Source organism: Anolis sagrei, chromosome 1 (assembly GCF_037176765.1).
Source record: "Anolis sagrei isolate rAnoSag1 chromosome 1, rAnoSag1.mat, whole genome shotgun sequence".
Lineage (NCBI taxonomy): Eukaryota > Metazoa > Chordata > Lepidosauria > Squamata > Dactyloidae > Anolis > Anolis sagrei.
In genome coordinates this window covers 4,652,800-4,674,384 of record NC_090021.1, presented here as the reverse complement: position 1 = coordinate 4,674,384, position 21,585 = coordinate 4,652,800, and the positions used below count along the sequence as shown (strand labels likewise).

The 21,585-nt window shown below is 43.5% G+C and overlaps 1 protein-coding gene and 1 long non-coding RNA gene across 2 annotated transcripts in view; both read left to right on the top strand.

Moving 5' to 3' along the window:
- Nucleotides 1–794: 794 nt before the first annotated feature.
- On the top strand, nt 795–21,511 carry LOC132761665 (zinc finger protein 420-like). The gene is made up of 2 exons (XM_067460651.1): nt 795–842; nt 17,765–21,511. Exon 2 carries the CDS (start codon nt 17,948–17,950, stop codon nt 19,400–19,402), a length of 1,455 nt encoding a protein of 484 aa, XP_067316752.1. The 5' UTR covers nt 795–842; nt 17,765–17,947; the 3' UTR covers nt 19,403–21,511.
- The window catches only part of LOC137095536 (uncharacterized), a 50,997-nt gene continuing 36,795 nt past the window's right edge, over nt 7,384–21,585 (top strand). The window contains exon 1 of the long non-coding RNA XR_010908870.1: nt 7,384–7,434. This is a non-coding gene — a long non-coding RNA (uncharacterized lncRNA). The remainder of the gene's footprint in view (nt 7,435–21,585) is intronic.

Genomic DNA, 21,585 nt, shown 5'->3' with positions numbered 1-21,585 from the left:
TCAACCAGAGAAGTCAGCCAGAGCAGAGCACCTGAGGAACCAACCTGGACACAGCATATTATCTGAGAACACAGAAATGCTGGACCACACCAACAGCCACCATGTCAGGCTACAGAGAGAAGCCATTGAAATCCACAAGAAGCATGTGGACAATTTCAACAGAAAGGAAGAAACCATGAAAATGAACAAAATCTGGCTACCAGTATTAAAAAACTCTAAAATTACAACAGCAAAACAGCAGAGAGGAAACAATCAGGCACATCTTAACACCTCTCAACAGGGGATTTTCCCAGGCTCAGCCAAGCCTTCAAATGCTAATGAAGGTGATCAGTTGAAACATTCAAACCTAGCTCCAGCAGACAAGAGTCCTTTGCCCCACCCCAGCCATTCCACAGATATATAAACCCATTGTCCTAATTCCAGCAGACTTCACAACCTCTGAGGATGCTTGCCATAGATGCAGGCGAAACGTCAGGAGAAAATGCCTCTAGAACATGGCCATATAGCCTGAAAAAACCCACAAGAACCTAATAATAATAATAATGCTTCTGGAATATGGCCAGACAGCCCGGAAAACACACAACAACCGGTTTCTAAAAATGCAGACTTGGTGGAACTTCCCTCCTGCCTCTTCTGCTCCATTCTCCCCAGTTGAGGATAAGCCCCGCCCCCTTTTTTCCCGGCGCGGGAGGGAGGGGCCCCTCCCCTTTGGCGAGCCCCGTGGCCACGCCCCCTTGGCTGCTGCCCATTGGTGGAAAGGAGGCGCTGACGTCACTCTTGTCCCTCTCGCTTCACCGGCGCCGCCGCCGCCATTTTCAGTGAGGAAGGACAGAGAGAAGGAGGTGAGTGAAGGGCGTCCGGGGGTGTGATCTCTCCTCAAACAGATCTCCACCCGGGACCCATTGCGGTCTCTTCCAACTCGAGAAATATATATTGAGATGGGCCTCTTGGCCTCCTTTGTGCTTCAGGCAGGTTTGGACCACGAGGGGGGGGGGGAGGCCTTTTCTCTCAGCCGCAGCCTCCTCTTTCCTGAGGGATTTCTTCCCTCGAGGCCAGGCCTTGAGAGAGAGACAGAGGCCCAGACCCTTCTGGAGTGGGTCTCCTTGCAGAGGCTGCATTCAGCTTCCCATCCCGTTTTGAGCATGGATTTTAAACGTTATGCCTTGTGTTTTAGTCTCTTTTCTCTGAATTATAATATATGCATTTTATAAAAACATGTTTTAATGTGCATCTTTTGTATAAAATACAATTGATATATATCTAGAAGGCAGAATCCTAGAATCAAAGAGTTGGAAGAGACCTCATGGGCCATCCAGTCCAACCCCATTCTGCCAAGAAGCAGGAATATTGCATTCAAATCACCCCTGACAGAGGGCCATCCAGCCTCTGTTTAAAAGCTTCCAAAGAAGGAGCCTCCATCACACTCCCTCCGGGGCAGAGAGTTCCACTGCTGAACGGCTCTCACAGTCAGGAAGTTCTTAGAATCATAGAATCCTAGAGTTGGAGGAGACCTCATGGGCCATCATCCAGTCCAACCCCATTCTGCCAAGAAGCAGGAATCTTGCATTCAAATCACCCCTGACAGATGGCCATCCAGCCCCTGTTTAAAAGCTTCCAAAGAAGGAGCCTCCACCACACTCCGGGGCAGAGAGTTCCACTGCTGAACGGCTCTCACAGTCAGGAAGTTCTTCCTCATGTTCAGGTGGAATCTCTTGTAGTTTGAAGCCATTGTTCCATTTATTTATTTATTTACGACATTTATATGCCGCCCTTCTCACCTCGAAGGGGACTCAGAGCGGCTTACAAGGTATATATACATACAACATATTATCAACATAGTACAATATCAGTTTTAAATATTGCTATATTGCACTATATCAATTATACTGTAATATTATTAGTAATATTACATGTAATATAAATATATAATTATAATATCTTATTATTATTATTAGTATTATATTGCATTACATTACAATATTATAAATAAATTGCGTCCTAGTCTCCAAGGAAGCAGAAAACAAGCTTGCTCCCTCCTCCCTGTGGCTTCCTCTCACATATTTATACATAATAATAATAAAACTTTATTTATACCCCGCTACCATTTCCCCCTTGGGACTCGGTGCGGCTTACATGAGGCTGAGCCCACAATACAAGCAATACAAACAATAACAGATACAATACAAAGCAATTAAAATAAATCTCATACACAAAAGCATAAACATTAAACAGAATACAGTGCACATTTAAAATCTATGGCTGGGCCAAATGTAATTAAAGTTTAAAAAATAATGCTAGGCATGAACAAGATAAAGGAGGTGGGGCGTTGATTTTTTTTTTGTTGTTGTTGTGTCAGGAGCGACTTTAGAAACTGGAAGTCGCTTCTGGTGTGAGAGAATTGGCCATGTGCAAGGACGTTGCCCAGGGGACGCCTGGATGAATTGATGTTTTTATCATCCTTGTGGGAGGCTTCTCTCATGTCCCCGCATGTGTAGCTGGAGTTGATAGAAGGAGCTCATCCGCCTCTCCCCGGGTTCAAACCTGCAACCTGTCCGTCTTCAGTCCTGCCGGCACAGGGGTTTAACCCACTGCGCCACCTGGGACTCCGGGCCGTTGATAGAGACATATAAGCAGTCCTAAATCGATATAATGTGCTTTTTTGGGGGGACATAATGCTAAGGGTTCGTTATTCTGGGAAGGCACACTGGAACAACCACATCTTCAAGCTCCTCCTGAAGACTGCCAGAGATGGGGCATGCCTGATGCCCTTAGGGAGTGAGTTCCAGAGTCGAGGGGCCACCACCGAGAAGGCCCTCTCCCTCGTCCCCACCAATAGTGCTTGCGATGCAGGTGGGAGCGCAAGCAGGGTCTCTCCAGATGATCAAAGAGATCGTGTGGGTTCATATACAGAAATACGGTCACGCGGGTGGGCAGGTCCCAAACTGTTCAGGGCTTTGTAGGTAAGAACCTGCATGGGCAATCCATGGTTCTAAAGTACTGACAAAATGAGAACAAGCTGGTGCTTTGCTTCCACAGTGTTGCTAAAGTTCTGGTGGTGAAAATTTCAGAATTCTAACAAAACTTTCAAAATTTCGTCATAAATGGCAGTTCCTAATTGGTTCTGTCATAAAAATTGCCAATAACAAAATAGTAATGAAATTTTGAAAGTTTTATTAGAGTTCTGAAACACCTCAGAAACAAATCATCAGCGCGCCCTCTAGTTTTTGCCCATGTCCAGCATTATTTTAAATACATTTTCGCCTACCCATAGTTTTTTAAGTGTGTTGTCCTATTGTTATTGTTTTATTGTTATGTTGTTTTTAAATTGCTGTTTTGTTGTTATTGCTTGTATTGTATTTTGGGCTCTGCCTCATGTAAGCCGCACCGTCCCCTGGGGAGATGGTAGCGGGGTATAAATAAAGTGTTATTATTATTATTATTTTGTAAGTACTTTAGAACCATTTAGAACAGGGGTTCTCAAACTAAGGGCTGAGTGCGGCCCTCCAAGGTCATTTACCTTACCTTTGCTCAGGTTCAACCTAAGTCTGAAACAACTTGAAAGCACACAACAACAACAACAACAACCCTATCTCATCAGCCAAAAGCAGGACCACACTTCCCATTGAAATACTAATACGTTTATATTTGTTAAAGTATAAATTTGATAAAATATAAATTTGTTAAAAACCCATTTTCCTATTTCCAACAGACCTCACTACCTGAGGATGCTTGCCATAGGTGCAGGCGAAACGTCAGGAGAAAATGCCTCTAGAACTTGGCCATATAGCCCAGAAAAACCTACAACAACCCACTGTTAAAATTGTGCTTCATTTTAATTATTGTATTGTTCTAAGGTGTTTTTTTGCACTACAAATAAGATATGTGCAGTGTGCATAGGAATTCATTCATGTTTTTTTTCTTCAAATTATAATCCGGCCCTCCAGTAGTTTGAGGGACTGTGACCTGGCCCTTTGTGTAAAAAGTTTGAGGACCCTTCTTTTAGAACAATGGATTGCCCATGCCTAATAACTAGCCTTTCCCTGACATGCGTTGCTGTGGCCCAGTCTGGTGATCTCGAATATAAAGTAATGAGAAAGTGTTGGCTTCTAATATAAGTAATTTCTTTATACTTGTGGGTAAACAGTATTTCTTGCTGTTTCTTTGTTGGTGTTGATGTGGAGGTTGTCTGGTTTGCCTACTCAGGAACATGCAACATATTGTCCTTCTTTAGGGGTCCCTTTCAAATCTATGATGCTATATCTGTGTGTGTATGAATCATATATATCTATCTGTATCTAAGGTTGCTGTTTGTCAGGAGGGCTTTGATCACGTTTTCTTGCCCTGATGAAGGGAGTTGGACTGGATGGACTCAAGGCAGCATTTCTCCACCTGGTGTTAGGGAGCCCTGTGGGGGTTGCGAGGGGGTGTCAGAAGGGTTGCCAAAGACCACCAGAAAACACAGTATTTTCTGTTGGGAATGTGGGTACTGTGTGGAAATTCTATCCTTGATGGGGTTCAGAATGCTCTTTGATTGTAGGTGAACTATAAATCCCAGTAACTACGACTCCCAAATGTCATCTATTTCCCTCAAACACTATCTGTATTCATATTTGGGCATATTGAGTATTCATGCCAAGTTTGGTCCAGATCCATCATTGTTTGAGTCCACAGTGATCTCTGGATGTAGTTGAGCTCCAACTCCCAAACTCTGGATGGCCTCAAGGCAGCATTTCTCAACCTGGGGATCGGGACCCCTGTGGGGGTTGTGAGAGTGTGTCAGAAAGGTTGCCAAAGTCCACCAGAAAACACAGTATTTTCTGTTGGTCATGAGGGTTCTGTGTGGGAAGTTTGGCCCAATTGTATCCTTGGTGGGATTCAGAATGCTCTTTGTGGGTGAACTATCAATCCCAGCAACTACAACTCCCAGATGTCAAGATCTGTTTTCACCTACCTACACCTGTGTCCCTATTTGGGCATATGGAGTTTTCGTGCCATATTTGGTCCTTCATTGTTTGAGTCCACATTGCTCTCTGGATGTAAGTGAACTACAACTTAAAAACTCAAGATCAGTGCCCACCAAACCCTTCTAGTGTTTTCTGTTGGTCATGGGAGTTCTGTGAGCCAAGTTTGGTTCAATTCCATCGTTGGTGGAGTTCAGAGTGCTCTTTGATTGTAGGTGAACTATAAATCCCAACAACTGCAACTCCCTAATGGCAAAATCAATTTTTGAGTGATGGTCACTCCTTGGGTTAGTAGGTGTCTTGTGGCCAGATTTGGCAAAAATTCATCCAGCAGATTTTGAGTTATGTTGTCACTCAAAATTAACAGAGTATTTATATGTGTGTGTATGTGTGTTTTAGTTATGCTCTAACCCAGGTATGGGCAAACTTGGGCTCTCCAGGTGTTTCGAACTACAACTCCCATAATTCCTCACAGCCTCAGGACCCTTCCTTTTCCCCATCAGCTGCTCAAGTGGAAGGGGCCCGAGGCTGTGATGAATTGTGGGAGTTGTAGTCCAATACATCTGGAGGGCCCGAGTTTGCCCATGCCTGCTCTAACCCGCCTTGAGACACAGGGAGAGGCGGGTAAGAAATGAAATTATTGTTATTATTGTTGTATTGTCAAAGGCTTTCATAGCTAGAATCACTGGGTTGCTGTGAGTTTTTCAGGCTGTATGGTGGAGGTGTTCCAACAGCATTATCTTCTATTTATGTATTTATGCATTTATTTATTTATCGATTCAGAAGCGCATTCAGGGCACAGTTATAATATCTTTAAAACACACATACGAAGTTAAAAATAGGCATTATACTAATGTTCTTTGACCAGACGCTGGCCACTTGGAGTGTCTCTGGCGTCTCTGTGAGAAGGTCCTCCATTGTGCATGAGGCTCAGGGTGCGTTGTAAGTGGTCTGTGGTTTGCTCTTCTCCGCACTCGCATGTTGTGGACTCCACTTTGTAGCCTCATTTCTGAAGATTGGCTCTGCATCTAAGATCTACAGAGATAATTCTGAAGAGCATTTTCTCCTGATGTTTCGCCTGCATCTGTGGCTAGTATCTTCAGAGGATGTAATGGTGGGGAAGCAAGTGGAGTGTGTGTATGTGTGTGTAATAATCTCCGAATAATTATTGCCGAATAATGCATGCAGATCTCAGTAAGGTGGCTTTCTGCAGCTGGCAAATGGTAATTTTGTCAGCACCAGTTGTGTTTAAGTGCAGGCCAAGGTCTTTAGGCTCTGCACCCAGTGTGCTGATCACCACTGGGACCACCTTTACTGGTTTGTGCCAGAGTCTTTGCAGTTCGATCTTTAAATCCTGATATCGTTTCATATTTTCCAGTTGTTTCTCTTTAATCGTGCTGCCACCCGGGATTGCAACATTGACAATCCATACTTTGTTTTTTAACACGATCGTGAGATCAGGAGTCTTGTGCTCCAAAACTCTGTCTGTCTGAATCCAGAAGTCCCAGAGTATCTTGATGTGTTCATTTCTCTGTAACCTTTTTCGGCTTGTAATCCCACCAGCTCTTTTTTGTCGCAGGCAGATGGTATTTGTGGCACAAGTTCCAATGAATCATCTGAGCAACTGTGTTATGCCTCTGCTTGTAGTCTGTCTGAGCGATAGTCTTGCAGCAGCTAAGGATGTGATCTATTGTTTCATCTTCTTCTTGTTATTATTATTATTAAACAAGCTTGAATAGCATTGAGTAGCTATGAAACTGTTTAGGAGGCATTAACTGGTTCTTGATTACCTGTTGTCTGGAGTTCTCCTGCTTCTGAGTGTTGTTCCTTATTCAGTATCTTGATTCTAGCGTTTTTCAATACTGATAACCAGATTTTGTTCATTTTCATTGTTTTCTCCTTTCTGTTGAAATTGTCCACCTGCTTGTGGATTTCAATGGCTTCTCTGTGTTGTCAGAGTGGTCTAGAATTCCTGTGTTCTCAAATAATATTCTGTGGCATTTGCAGATGGTGTTTGCACAGTCTACCACGGCTTCAACTGTGCGTCTTCTTGACCTATTCAATGGTTGGAGTTTTTATATAGGTGTCTACCAGTGTCTGTAAGTTTGCAGATGACTAGGATAGCTAAAAATGGTAGTTTTCTTTTTCTGTGGTAAATGTGATGTTTGGAGGGACATTGTTGATGTGGTCCAGGAATTTGTTTAGTTCTTCTCCATGACTCCAAATGGTGAAAGTGTCACTCACATATTGGAACCATATTGTGGGATTTTTGGTGCTATTTCCAGGACTTTCCAGGACTCAAAATGTTCCATTTATTTATTTATTTATCATGTCAGGAGCAGACCAAACAGTTGTGTTGCATTTTTAAACAAACAGACAAACAAAACAGAAAGTTTGCAAGTTTAGTAGTTGATTAGATGCCCTTTGACCAGTAGCTGGCCACTTGGAGTGCCTCTGGTGTTGCTGCAAGAAGGTCTTCCATTGTGCATGTGGCAGGGCTCAGGGTGCATTGCAGCAGGTGGTCAGTGGTTTGCTCTTCTTCTCCACACTCGCATGTCATAGATTCCACTTTGTAGCCCCGTTTTTTAAGGTTGGCTCTGCATCTCGTGGTTTTCTATGTGCCCAGGAGGGAGTCTCCCATCTGGTATCAGCCATGGGTTGAGGTTCTGGGTTTGAGCCTGCCACTTTTGGATTCTCGCTTGCTGAGATGTTCCATCGAGTGTCTCTATAGATCTTAGAAAACTATTCCTTGATTTAAGTCGTTGATGTGCTGGCTGATATCTAAACAGGGGATGAGCTGGAGATGTCACTGTTTTGGTCCTTTCACTTTTGGTTGCTACTTCCCAGCAGATGCCAGGTGGTGCAATATTGGCTAAACGGTGTAATTTCTCCAGTGGTGTAGGGCTCAGACACCCCATGATAATGCAGAATGTCTCATTAAGAGCCACATCTACTGTTTTAGCGTGGTGAGATGTGTTCCACACTGGGCATGCATTCTCAGCAGCAGAGTAGCATAGCGCAAGGGCAGATGTCTTCACTGTGTCTGGTTGTAATCCCCAGGTTGTGCCAGTCAGCTTTCGTATGATATTGTTTCTAGCGCCCACTTTTTGCTTGATATTCAGGCAATGCTTCTTGTAGATCAGGGCACGGTCCAGATTTACTCCCAGATATTTGGGTGTGCTTCCCAGGTAATCCTCAGAGCTCTGGATGCTTGTCTGTTCTTAAGGTGAAAAGCACATGTCTGTGTATTAGATGGATTAGTGTTCCATTTAAAAATGTGCATTGACTGGGCTAAGAGGGCTCCCCATGGCTACCCCATCTTTCTGTTAATAGAATTCATTGTCCTACTGGAAGTAGCTTGTAGTAAGGCAATTTTGAAACAGGACTGAGTTGGATATGATTCTATTGATTAATTTATCGTGTCAGGAGCAAACCAAACAGTTGTATTGCATTTTTTTAACAAACAAACAAAACACAACGTTTGCAAGCTCGGTAGGTAATTAAATATCCTATGACCAGTAGCTGGCCACTTGGAGAGCCTCTGGTGTTGCTATAAGAAGGTCCTCCATGGTGCACGTAGCAGGGCTCAGGTTGCATTGCGGCAGGTGGTCTGTAGTTTGCTCTTCTCCACACTCGCATGTCGTGGATTCCACTTTGTAGCCCCATTTCTTAAGGTTGGCTCTGCATCTCGTGGTGCCAGAACACAGAGCGCAGGACTGTGATGTCTTCTTGGAAATTCTGGTTAATGAGTACGATGATGTCTGCTATGGAGACCTTGATAAAAAGAGAGACCACATCAAAGCTGATCAGTTTGTCATTGGTCCTAAGTTTGCTGGTTTTTTTCTATGAAGAGGGCTGAATCCATAATGTAGTGAGCAACAGTATGGGTTTGTAGTTGTGCAGCCATAAATTTTGACAAGTCGTATGTAGGGAAATCCAGTGGCGCTCACAGTACGTCTGACCAGAGTGAAGTCCTTATGGATTTTTGGGAGTCTGTAAAGCCTAGGAGGGGAGGCTTCTGATTTGCAAATATGTTTGCATATGTTAAGATCAGTTGAGGAGTTCTGAATCAAAGTGTTTGTTTTTCTTGTGATTTTGTTGGTTGGGTCCTGAAGATGCCAGCCACAGATGCAGACAAAACGTTAGAAGAGAATGCTGCTGGAACATGGCCATGATCTTTTGACAATATATGAGATTATTATTTTTGTATTGTTCGTTTTTCTTTTTTGTGTGTGCCTGTTTTCATTATTTTCCTTTCAATTTGCTGGATTCAACCTTGAAAAATTCATTGGCTTTTGGATACCTGGCCTGCCAGGTATTCATTCATTCTTTCTTCCCCTCCCACTCATAGCTTTCCCCCTTTCATTTCCACTAGTTTTCTTCCTTCCCTCTCCCTCCCTGCCTTCCCCTTTCTTTCCCTTCTTTTTTTCCTTACTTCCTTCCCCTCTTTCCTTCTCCTCATACACGTCACCTTTCCTAATGACATCAAAGAGGGCCACTTCACCTGGCACCAGTCTTTGTGTAACACATTGACATACATGCATACTTTAACTTCCAAGCACAATTTAAAGTGCTGGTCTTAACCTACAAAAATTCTATATGGCTCTGGCCCAGTTTACCTGTCTGAACGTATTCTCCCCTATGAATAATCAAGACTGTTAATTTATTTATTTATTTATTTATTTACTTTGCTTCTATACGGCTGTATCTCAAGCCCGAAGGCGACTCACAGCGGTTCACAAACAGTAAAAACAGTAGAAACAGCCGTGGTTCCATACAACATATAACAATTGACTTAACACATTATCCATAAATTACCAATAAGCAATTACAATGCACAATTATTACAAAAAACAACCGTACCCAATCTTCTCATCACCCAAGCGTAGTCCAGGTTCGTCGTCCATTGTTCCATTCCTATGTTCCATTACCAGATTGTACTAAATTACTCAAACGCCTGCACAAACATCCAGGTCTTCACCTTTTTGCGGAATACCATTAGAGATGGTGCCAGTCTAATGTCCGCAGGAAGGGCATTCCACAGCCGAGGAGCCACCACCGAGAAGGCCCTATCTCTCGTCCCCTCCAGCCGAGCTTGAGAAGCAGGCGGGATCGAGAGCAGGGTCTCCCCGGAAGATCTCAAAGTCCTGGTGGGTTCATAGGCAGAGATGCGGTCAGATAGGTAGCTTCTGGAGAGACCCTGCTCTCGGTCCCACCACTTTCGCAATTGCATCTGGTGGGGACGAGAGACAGGGCCTTTTCCGTGGTGGCCCCTCGGCTATGGAACTCTCTCCCAAATGAGATTAGAGCTGCCCCCTCCCTCCTAACCTTCAGGAAGCTAGTGAAATCTTGGCTATGGAATGGAGCATTCCTAGAACAATGGCTGAGACTGGTAACAGGCTGCAGTGACTGACCTATGCGGACTGTGTTGGATATGATTCTATTTGATGAACTGGCTTATATGTACTTTATTTTATATGTATTTTAATCTATTGTCGCTGTATGATGTTTTAGACTGTATTGTGGCCTTGAATCCTTGCTGTTAGCCGGCCTGAGTCCCTCCGAGGAGATTGAGCAGATCGGGATATAAAAGTTTTAAATAAATAAATAGAAATACTTTGATTTTTATATCTGTAGATATACTAGTTTTCTGCCCAATGTACAAACAAACCTATACACCTGATTTCAACCAATTCCTACTGCAAGAAGCTGACTTAAATTGCTTTAGAAAGGGTTGGCCCAAATGGGGAAAGTTGGGAGAGACAATCGTAAAAGGTTCCTTTCGCCCAGTGCTTTGGAAGTGCTGACCTGCAGCTTTTGGGTGAAAGGGAGATAAGTCAGATCTTCCCAGTTTCCTATTGACTTGTGAGATTGGTAAGGTTTTTACTTAGGCTAGAAGCAATCTGGGGCTCCTTGGTGGCCTCCCATCCAAGTCCAAATCGGGGCTGGCCTTTCTTAGACAGAATCTGTTGTCTTTGGGGAACTGAGGCCAAGTAGTCAGAATATATTATTTATTATTTGTTATTGCTATTGTAGTTATTAGTAATAGTAGTACCAAAAGAAATAGTGGTGGTGCAATTATTATTGTTATAGTATTATCATTACTATTAATATTGTCTATTAATGTTATTACTGTTTTGCTGTCACTACTCCTACTATTATTAATAAATTATTCATCATGCCACTCTGGCCCCTTCTACGCTGTTATGGTTTGACGATGCATGCAGATCCAGCAGAAGCTTCGTCCTTTTGTTTATTCAAAAATGAGCCACTCAAGGACATGCTGCATGGAGGCCCCTTCCCCTTTCTCTCCCTCTCCCCTCCCTCAAAAGGGGTCTCTATAGATCTGCCTCTTCCTTTCCCTCCTCCTGCTCTGATTTCCATCTGGGACCAATTTTGGTATCTTTCAAATCGACAAATGCAGATTGAGATTGTCCAGCTATTCCTGTGCTGCCACTGCTTTGTGCTGCAGGCAGATCTGGAACACGAAGCCAGAAAGGCATCCAGGGAAGGAAGATTGATTCCTTTGATTACTCCTTCCTCCTCTCATGAAGGCTCTCCCTATGCTCTTTATTTCCTCCTCCCAAAATGGCATAGGGGAGGTTCCTGCTCTACTACTATTAGCGATCACTCCTGGCCTGTAAATCTGGTTGTCTTCCAAGGTTAGTGTCTTGGTGATTGGTCCACAAATGACTGTAGAGACCTGTTATTCTGGATCTACATGGTCTTTCTTTCACAAGGGACATACATTTCCAGATGGAAAGCGGTCCCAACAAGGATTTTCTTATAGGCACCTTCTTCTGTTCAAGCTGTTTCTCCCTCCATCCATGCCTCTTTGAAATCCATAACACTGTTGGCCACAGCTGACTTCCAGTTGCAACGCTTCAGGGCTAGAACTTCCCACTTGTATCTTGGTGTTTATACCACATTTTAAAAGATTAGCTTCAAGCCCTTCTTTAAATCTCTTTTTGTGTTCACCAACGTTATTTTAAAATGTGCTTTGTTTAAAAAGATGCATTTGTAGCCCAGCTTCTGGTTGAAGGTCTGCTAAATAATGAAAATTTGAAAGGTGAGGCTGTGAGAAGCATGGGCAAACTTTGGCCCTTCCTCTGGGTGTTTTGGACTTCCAATTCCCACAATTCCTAATAGCCTAACATGTGCTTGATACCACATTAACCTCTGTGGCTCAATGCTCTGAAAATCATGGGAATTGTGGTTTTGCAAGGTCTTTAGCCTTCTCTGAAACAGAACTCTAGACGTTCCAGAACAGCAGTTCTCAATCTGTGCTCCCCCCAGTCTCCTGCCTACAAAGCATGCAGCCTGTGGAGCCCCACTTCCCCCAGCACAATCTACGAGGCTTCTCTGCTATCGCCAGTAGCACGGCCTATGGGGCCTCCCCACCACAGCCATTGCCATGGCCTGCAAGGCCTTCCTCCCTTGGCTTTGATTGTACTTTCCCTGCATAGCAGATAAAGCTTGGCCTCAGGGGTTGCCTCTATTTATTTATTTATTTGGTAGTTTTGTATACCGGTCTTCTCACCTCCATTCGAGGGACTCGGGCCGGTTTCTAACATCAATATTACAGACCGTCATTAAAACATCAAATTTCTAAATCACACTAAAACATTGAAACAATTAAAATGGCAAAAATACAATCATATGATTACAGTGTTCAGTCGTCATCAAAGTCATTATTCGTCGTCATCGATCCATATCACAGGATCATGGCTCATTCGTTGAGTGCCAATCCCCAAAGCCAGGTTTTTACCTGTTTCCTGAACGTTAAGATTGAAGGGGCAGTTCTGATCTCCAGTGGAAGGGAGTTCCAGAGTCGAGGGGCCATCATCATTATTGCAAAGGCTGGATGGCCATCTGTTGTGTGTGTTTTGACTATGCCTTTCTTGCAAGGCAGAAAAAGAGTTGACTGGGTGGCCTCTGGGGTTGCTTCTGTTGTTGTTGTTGTAGCAAAGGCTGGATGGCCTCTGGGGTTAAAATTGTTCTTCATGTTATTGTTGTTTATTTGTTCAGTCACTTCTGACTCTTTGTGACCTCATGGACCAGCCCACGCCAGAGCTCCGTGTCGGCCGTCACCTCCCCCAGCTCCTTCAGAGTCAAGCCAGTCCTTTAAGGATACCATCCATCTACCTTGCCCTTGGTCCTTTTCCTTTTTCCTTCCTTTTTCCCAAGCATCATTGTCTTTCCCAAGCTTTCCTGTTTTCTCGTTATGTGGTCAAAGTGCTTCATCTTTGCCTCTAATATCCTTCCCTCCCTTTGGATTTTTTTTTTTTTTGCACTACAAACAAGATATGTGCAGTGTGCATAGTAATGTGTTCATTTCTTTTCAGTTACTTCACACAAGCATTTTCCATTCATTTGCCACTGGACCAGCCCATCTGACAAATTTTCAAAGGCAGTTTGGCCCCTGTGTACAGCTATTTCTTCCTTCAGAAGCTTGCATGGCTCAGTGCTCTGGAAATCATAGGAATTGTTGTTTCACAAGGACTTTAGCCTTTGCTGAAACACAACTCCAGACATTACTATTTGATACATAACAAGATTAGTACACAGCAAACAGGATCACTATGCTGTCTTTTGTATTCAGTCACACATCTGATACTTCCCAAGTGTTTAGGACTGTGTGATGTATCGGCAAATAATGTGTGCAATTCTGAGTAAGGTGGCCTTTTGCAGCTGACAGATGATAATTTTGTCAGTGCCAATTGTTTTCAAGTGCAGGCCAAGGTCTTTAGGCACTGCACCCAGTGTGCCAATCACCACTGGGACCACCTTTACTGGCTTGTGCCACAGTCTTTGCAGTTCGATCTTTAAATCATCATACCGTGTAAGCTTTTCCAGTTGTTTCTTGCCAATTGTGCTGTCATCTGTGATAGCAACATCGATGATCCATACTTGGTTTTTTAACACGATTGTGATGTCGGGAGTATTGTGTTCCAAAACTCTGTCAGTCTGAATTCGGAAGTTCCAGAGTAGTTTGACGTGTTCATTTTGTGTAACTTTTTCAGGCTTGAGATCCCACCAGTTTTGTGTCTCAGGCAGATGGCATTTGTGGCACAAGTTCCAACTGATCATCTGAACAACAGTATTATGCCTCTGCTTATAGTCAGTCTGTGCGATCTTCACTTCACTTTTTCACTTCACTTTATTTCTTAATTAGTCGCTCTCCACCAAGGTGCTCGGAGCGACTTACAATTTAAAATAGCATTTCACAATATAAAACATTCAACATAAAAACCTTTAGCAGTGACTATTTGGCAATTTGATCTGATTACTTAAATGCACAACCAAACAGCCAAGTCTTGAGCGCCTTTACAAAAGGTCGCAACTCCGACATTGCTCTAACATATGGAGGCAATGAGTTCCACAGATTGGAGCATAGATCGAAAAAGCTCTACGCCTTGTAGCTTTCAGGTGTACCTCCCTAGGGCCCAGTATGTATAGGAGATTTTCCTGGGTGGGTTGAGGTGACCACTGACGGAGAAAAGGAATAAGGTGGTCCCAAAGATATAACGGTCCTTGGCCATTTTGAGCTCTAAATGTCAGGATCAGTATCTTGTAAGAGATCTGATGTTCTATTGGTAGCCAATGTAGTTGTTGCAGAATCGGTGTAATATGGGATCTTATAGATGACCCCGCTAGCAGCCTAGCCGCCGCATTTTGGACCATCTGGCGTGTGGTGGAGGCTCCTTCTTTGGAGGCTTTTAAACAGAGGCTGGATAGCCATCTGTCAGGGGTGCTTTGAATGCAATATTCCTGCTTCTTGGCAGGGGGTTGGACTGGATGGCCCAGGAGGTCTCTTCCAACTCTTTGATTCTATGATTCTGGGTTGTTGACTTCAGAAGGCCGGCACTAGGTTGCAATAGTCCAACCTCGTGGTGATTGTTGTGTGGATTATCATTGCCAATGCTTCTACTGAAAGGTAAGATGCCAATTTCCTTGCCTGGTGAAGATGAAAAAAGGCCTGCTTACTTATGGCAGTGATTTGGGCCTCCATCGTCGGCTTTGAGTCCAACACAACCCCAAGGCTTTTAACAGTGGTAGACGAAACCAGAACTTCCCCATCAAAATCAGGCAGAGACTGGATTAATTCTGGCAGCTGGCTGGGCCAGAGTATCTCAGTTGTTGCAGTATTCACTTTTAGTCTGCTTGCTCGCAGCCAACTCATCACTGCTTCCAAACACAGCTTAAAGTTTCAGGAATCGCAGTGGTTGTCCCAGGTTTGAGTCGCAAGAGTAGCTGGGTATCATCTGCATACTGGTAGCAATCTATGCCAAAGCTCCGCACCAGTCCAGCAAGTGGTCGGACGTAGATGTTAAATAACAGGGGCGAAAGGATAGTACCCTGGGGAACTCCACGACAGCTCAGATGTGATCCAGTGTTTCAACTGCTTCCTTGCAGAGTCTACACTTAGATTCTGTCATCAACTTTTCAATACTGTCTTCGATAGCATTTGTTTTAATTTCTTGTTCTTGGGCTGCAAGAATCAGACCTTCTGTCTCCTTTTCCAAGTTCCATTTGTGAGCCACATCCATGTTTTTTCTTTGTCAGTTTTGCTCTCAATGTTTCCCAGGAACTGAGCCTTCTTTTGCCAGTTTTCTCTTCTGCTCTGCATTGTATTTTTACGATATTCCCTCTTTGTCTTTTGCACTTTAAGCAATTTTCTACTATTGACCTCTATCAATGTTGTTTCTTGACTCTCTTTCACAAAATCTGCCAGTGCATGTTTCTCTTCTTCTACCTTTTGTTTCACTTGCCGAAGCCCTCTTTTGGCCTCCTGATTTTATGGACAGGCAAAGTCTTGTTGACATCACTACATGGGTGTAAGGAATAGTGGATAATGATGATGATGATAATAATAATAATAATAATAATAATAGCAACAAAAATAACAACACCACTGCAGCAAAGACTGGATGGCCCCTGGGGTACTGTTAAGGTTATGCTGGTTCAAATTGTTCTTCATTTTAAATATTTCACATATTTTATGTCTTTTTAAAACTACAAACAAGATATGTGCAGTGTGCATAGGAATGTGTTCATTTTTCATTTAGTTCACACAAACATTCTCCATCCATTTGCCACTGACTCTGCCCATCTGTCCTATTTTAAAAATTTGTTAAAAACTTTCTTGGGGTTCCACAGGAAACTTTTCCTTCAAAAATGGCACTGTGGTTTTAAAAGTTTGAGAACCCCTGTACCAGGGCATTGAACTATGGCGGTTGAGGTGGAATCAGTTTGCATCCATTCCAAGGTGAACATGTGCCACAGGTCAGGAAAGCCTTTCAGAAGCGGAGAGTATTTGGGACCTTTGGGAGACTACTTGAAACTGTCTTCCAAAAGGCATCCAGGGAAAACTTTTCCCACCAACTGCCTTCAGTTTTCTTAGGATTTTCTTTTGGGAGGCCAGACTTATAGGTCCATGTTCTTACTTAATGCACAAGGGAAGACTTCCTTTCCATGCTGTTTTGCCCATGCTTAGTAAGGCATTTCTGAGGTGGCATTTATAGGAGGATTGCTCAGAGTAGATGTCCATTCTTCCCTAGGTCAGGATCTATTGTGTTGATCCTGACCCAGAGATCAATACAATAGACATTCCTAGGAAAGACCAGTATGAAAAGCCTGTATATTTCTCTAGCTCTCCTTCGGCTGTTGAAAATCCTTCCCTGGACAGAGGACACTGAAAGGAAGTGGGAAAAGGCCAAGTGGGAAAAGGCATTGTGGATGGAGCTGCATTTGTCTTTGTATCTGAGGGAATGAATGGAGAGGCTCATTTTGTGAACATCCCAACAAGCCTCAATGTGGTTTTGAATAAGATGGATGAGGAGGCAGGGTCATGGTTTGCTGTGAAATTCCTTTGGAAAAGGAGAGGAAATTTGGTGGCAGCAGGCGTCTAATTTGGGATGCTCAGAAAGTGCACCTGGGACCCATTGTGGGATAGGAGACAGCCCAGTAATCTTTGTGTTCCTCAGCACCGGGACTGTGGCGTAACTGGCTGAGTGTCAGCTGCATTACGATCACTTCTGACCACAAGGTCATGAGTTTGAAGCCAGCTCAGGTCGGAGTGAGCTTCCAACCAATTGTGAAGCTTGTTGTCGACCTTTGCAACCCGAAAGACAGTTGCGTCTGCCAAGTAGGAAAATTAGGTACCACCTATGTGTGGGGAGGCTAATTTAACAAAATTTAGAAGATCATAAAAAAGACTCTAGCAAAAGGTATGCGGGGAATGCAGAAGTACTTCATCAGTGTCCTAGATGGACGATGAAAGCGACAGCTCCCCTGGCGGCCAGAAAAAGTTAAATAGCCTCTGACTGTTAGTCTCTATCTGTTGTGTGTCTTGGCATTGAATGTTTGCCATATATGTGTACATTGTAATCTGCCCTGAGTCCCCTGCGGGGTGAGAATGGCAGAATATAAATACTGTAAATAAATAAATAAATAAATAAATTTAGAACACTCTAGTAATTCAGTGGATATTCATTATCCACTGAATATTGGAATGAATCATTTTTTTCTGCCTGTCTTTAGTTCCTTTAGCCATATTTGTCTTCAACCCAATGATGTTCCAATATTAGAATGAGCCCCCTTTTTTCCTTTTATCATTCATTATTATTTAAGAATCAGTGATTGCCTTTGCTGGCATCTGTGTATGCACTTGAGACCCTGATGTCTGCATTTCTTGATATTTCCATTTTCAATATGATCCATCAAGGAAAAGGGGGGGAAATCTTGCAGGTAAAGAAGGTTTCTGGCTTTCATCACTGATCTTTTGCTTCTTTCTTCCCCAGGGAAATGAGGATTCTATGGAGCAATCTCTTGTGTGCAGTAAGGAAAACAATGATATAGGAAGAAGAAGAAATCCTCTCAAGGTGATGATCTTGCCAAATTCTTGACCTCACCTACAGATAAGAAAGGAAAAAAGCAAGAGTCAAGTATCTGTATTGCAATTCAACACCCATATCACCGTTGACATGGTTGACATGGAGGAGAAATCTTCTAAAGACCTGGAGTATGGAAACAGCTTAACTCTAAGGGATCATCTGCAGCAACATAAAAGTACTCATACTGGGAAGAAGCAACATGAATGCATGGTGTGCGGAAAAAACTTCACTCAGATTGGAAGTCTACACAGACATCAAAAAATTCACACTGGGGAGAAACCCTATCCATGCCTGGAATGTGGACAGAGCTTCACTCAGAGTTCAGATCTACGTTCGCATCAAAGGACTCACACTGGAGAGAGACCCTTTAAATGCCTAGAATGTGGACAGAGCTTCACTCGTAATGCACATCTACGGTCACATGAAATGACTCACACTGGAGTGAAACCCTATACCTGCCTGGAGTGTGGACAGAGCTTCACTCATAGTTCAGGTCTACGTTCGCATCAAAGGACTCACACTGGGGAGAAACCTTATACATGCGTGGAGTGTGGACAGAGCTTTGCTCAGAGTTCAAGTCTTCTTTCACATCTAAGGACTCACACTGGGGAGAAACCCTATACATGTCTGGAGTGTGGTCAGAGCTTCACTAAGAGTGGAAATCTACGTTTGCATGAAAGGACTCACATGGGGGGGAAACCCTATACATGCTTGCAGTGTGGACAGAGCTTCACTCAGAGTTCAGATCTGTGTGCACATCAAAGATCTCACACTGGGGAGAAACCGTATACATGCCTGGAGTGTGGAAAGAGCTTCACTCGCAGTTCTGATCTACGTTCACATGAAAGGACTCACACTGGGGAGAAACCCTTTACATGCCTGGAGTGTGGACAGAGCTTCTCTCGGAGTTCAGATCTACATTCACATGAAAGGATTCACACTGGGGAGAAACCCTATCAATGCCTGGAGTGTGGACAGAGCTTCACTAAGAATGGAAATCTACGTTCACATCAAAGGATTCACACTGGAGAGAAACCCTATACCTGTCTGGAGTGTGGACAGAGCTTCAGTCAGAGTTCAGATCTACGCTCACATCAAAGGACTCACACTGGGGAGAAGCCCTATACATGCCTGGAGTGTGGAAAGTGCTTCACTCAGAGTTCAGGTCTACGTTCACATCAAAGGACTCACACTGGGGTGAAAGCCTATATGTGCCTGGTGTGTGGACAGAGCTTCACTCATAGTTCAGGTCTACGTTCACATGAAAGGGGTCACACTGGGGAGAAACCTTATACGTGCTTGCAGTGTGGACAAAGCTTCACTAGGAGTTCACATCTACGTTCACATGAAAGGATTCACACTGGGGAGAAACCTTATACATGCCTGGAGTGTGGAAAGAGTTTCACTGAGAGTGGACATCTGCGTTCACATGAAAGGACTCACACTGGAGAGAAACCCTATATGTGCCTGGAGTGTGGAATGTGCTTCTCTCGTAATTCAGGTCTACGTTTGCATGAAAGGATCCACACTAGAGAGCAACTCTAAAAATGCATGGAGTGTGGAAAGAGCTTCTCTGATCATTCAAATCTATATCGACATACAATTCATATTGGAATGAACAGTAGTATTTGACCCCAGAGCGACTCCCTAAAACAGAGCTTTCTAAACTGTTCATGTTGGTGAAACACGTTTTATTATTATTATTTATTTCAAACATTTTTACCTCGCCCTTCTCAACCCCTGGGGGGACTCAGGGTGGCTTACAATTGGCAACAATTCAATGCCGCTTCATAAAATACAAATAGCAAAAATAACAATTAAAACCATGAACATTAAAATAAAAATTAAACAGTATACTTACAATCCATTTAGCTATTGCCAATCTGGTGGCTATTTATCTAGCCATATACTAATGATTACTCCGCTTCACTTATCCAAATCCACTTCCAAGCCATAGTCAAATATTATCCATTGTCCTTTAACCTGATTGCCCGAAGGCCTGGTCCCACAATCATGATTTTACCTTCTTTCTGAAGGTGAGGAGGGATGAAGATGATCTAATTTTCCCGGGGAGAATATTCCACAGGCGGGGGGTTACCACTGAGAAGGCCCTGTCCCTCGTCCCTGCCAAACATGTTTGAGACAAAGGCGGGGCCGAGAGCAGGACCTCCCCAGAGGATCTTAAGCTTCAAGGTGGGACGTAGAAGGAGATACTTCAGACAGGTACACTGGACCGGAGCCGTATAGGGTTTTATAGGTCAAAACCAGCACTTTGAATTGTGCTCAGAATTGGATCGGCAGCCAGTGGAACTGACACAACAGGGGGGTGGTATGCTCCCTGTGTGACGCTCCAGTGAGTAATCTAGCTGCCACCCGTTGGACTAATTGCAGTTTCCGAACAGTCTTCAAAGGCAACCCCACATAGAGCACGTTGCAGTAATCTATTTGGGATGTGTCAAGGACGTGGACCACCATAGCCAGATTCGACTTCCCAAGGTACAGGCGCAGCTGGCGCACAAGTTTTAGTTGTGCAAAAGCTCTCCCGGCCACCGCCGGGACCTGGGGCTCCAGGCTCAGCGATGAGTCCAGGATCACTCCCAAGCTGCGAACCTGCACCTTCAAGGGGATTGTAACCCCATCCAACACAGGCTGCAACCCTATGCCCTGTTTGGCCTTACACTGACCAGTAGGACCTCTGTCTTGTCTGGATTCAGTTTTTAGACATGCATCCTTTCACAATATGGCAATTCAGTTGAACTATTAACCAGAGATTTTGAATATAATATAATAATAGAGATTTGTTTCATATCATCTTTATTGCATAAACAATTGTGTAGTTTCCTCTATAGCTGATCCAGATTTTATTTTATCAACAGATTATATTTTCTTAATTCTGGTAATTAATTCTGGCAAATAACAAAAGTTGTAACAGAACCTACACTTGAACATACCTGGGCCTTCCTTCCAGAGTGATGAAACTTCTCTGAATATTTTTAAACAGAAGCTGCATAGCCTTCCATGAGTGCATTGATTGTGTCTTCTTGGCTGGTTGAAGAGGGAAGGACTAGATAACCTTTGGGGGATTTCTTCCAATCCTAGTGAAATATAGACTGCTTAGGAGTCTGGAGTCTCCTCTGGAGTAGTTTGAGCTGAGGTTGCATGGCAGTCTGTTGGGAGGGCTTTGACTGTGACTTTCTGCCTGGCTAAAGAGGGTTGGACTAGATGCCCTTTGTGGGTCTTTTCCAGTGAGGGTCAGGATGCTCTTTTTTCATGTGACGCACCTGTGGACTACAGCCGACACACTAATGTGTCATGGCACACAGTTTGGAAAGCTCTGATCTAAGACATACAAAGTCAATGTTCGTTAATGCAGAAAAATGAGAGCGCATTGTTGGGATATATTTCTGCTTTTGCAGAAAGGCCTGAAAATATTGGACTCAAATGCATACGATGCTGGATGAAAATTAGAAAATTTAGATTTACAATGAGGCACGAGGAATGCTGGACAGTCATCTAGATACAACATTTGGAAGATTCCTAGAGTATGGGATAACTGCAGCAAGCATCATCTGCCGAACCAGCCACCCAGTGAGAAACCGATGTCACAAAAACTTGCCACTCTTATCCTGCAATAATAAATTCCTCTTGTGACTACTCTGAAATCTAATTTTATCTTCTTTTCTAGATATCCAAATGTAAGTCTCCATTTCGTAACTAAATCTTACTTG

Bases quoted from the DNA above. Each gene is read 5' to 3' on its own strand.
- LOC132761665 (XM_067460651.1), top strand. From the start codon at position 17,948: ATGGTTGACATGGAGGAGAAATCTTCTAAAGACCTGGAGTATGGAAAC.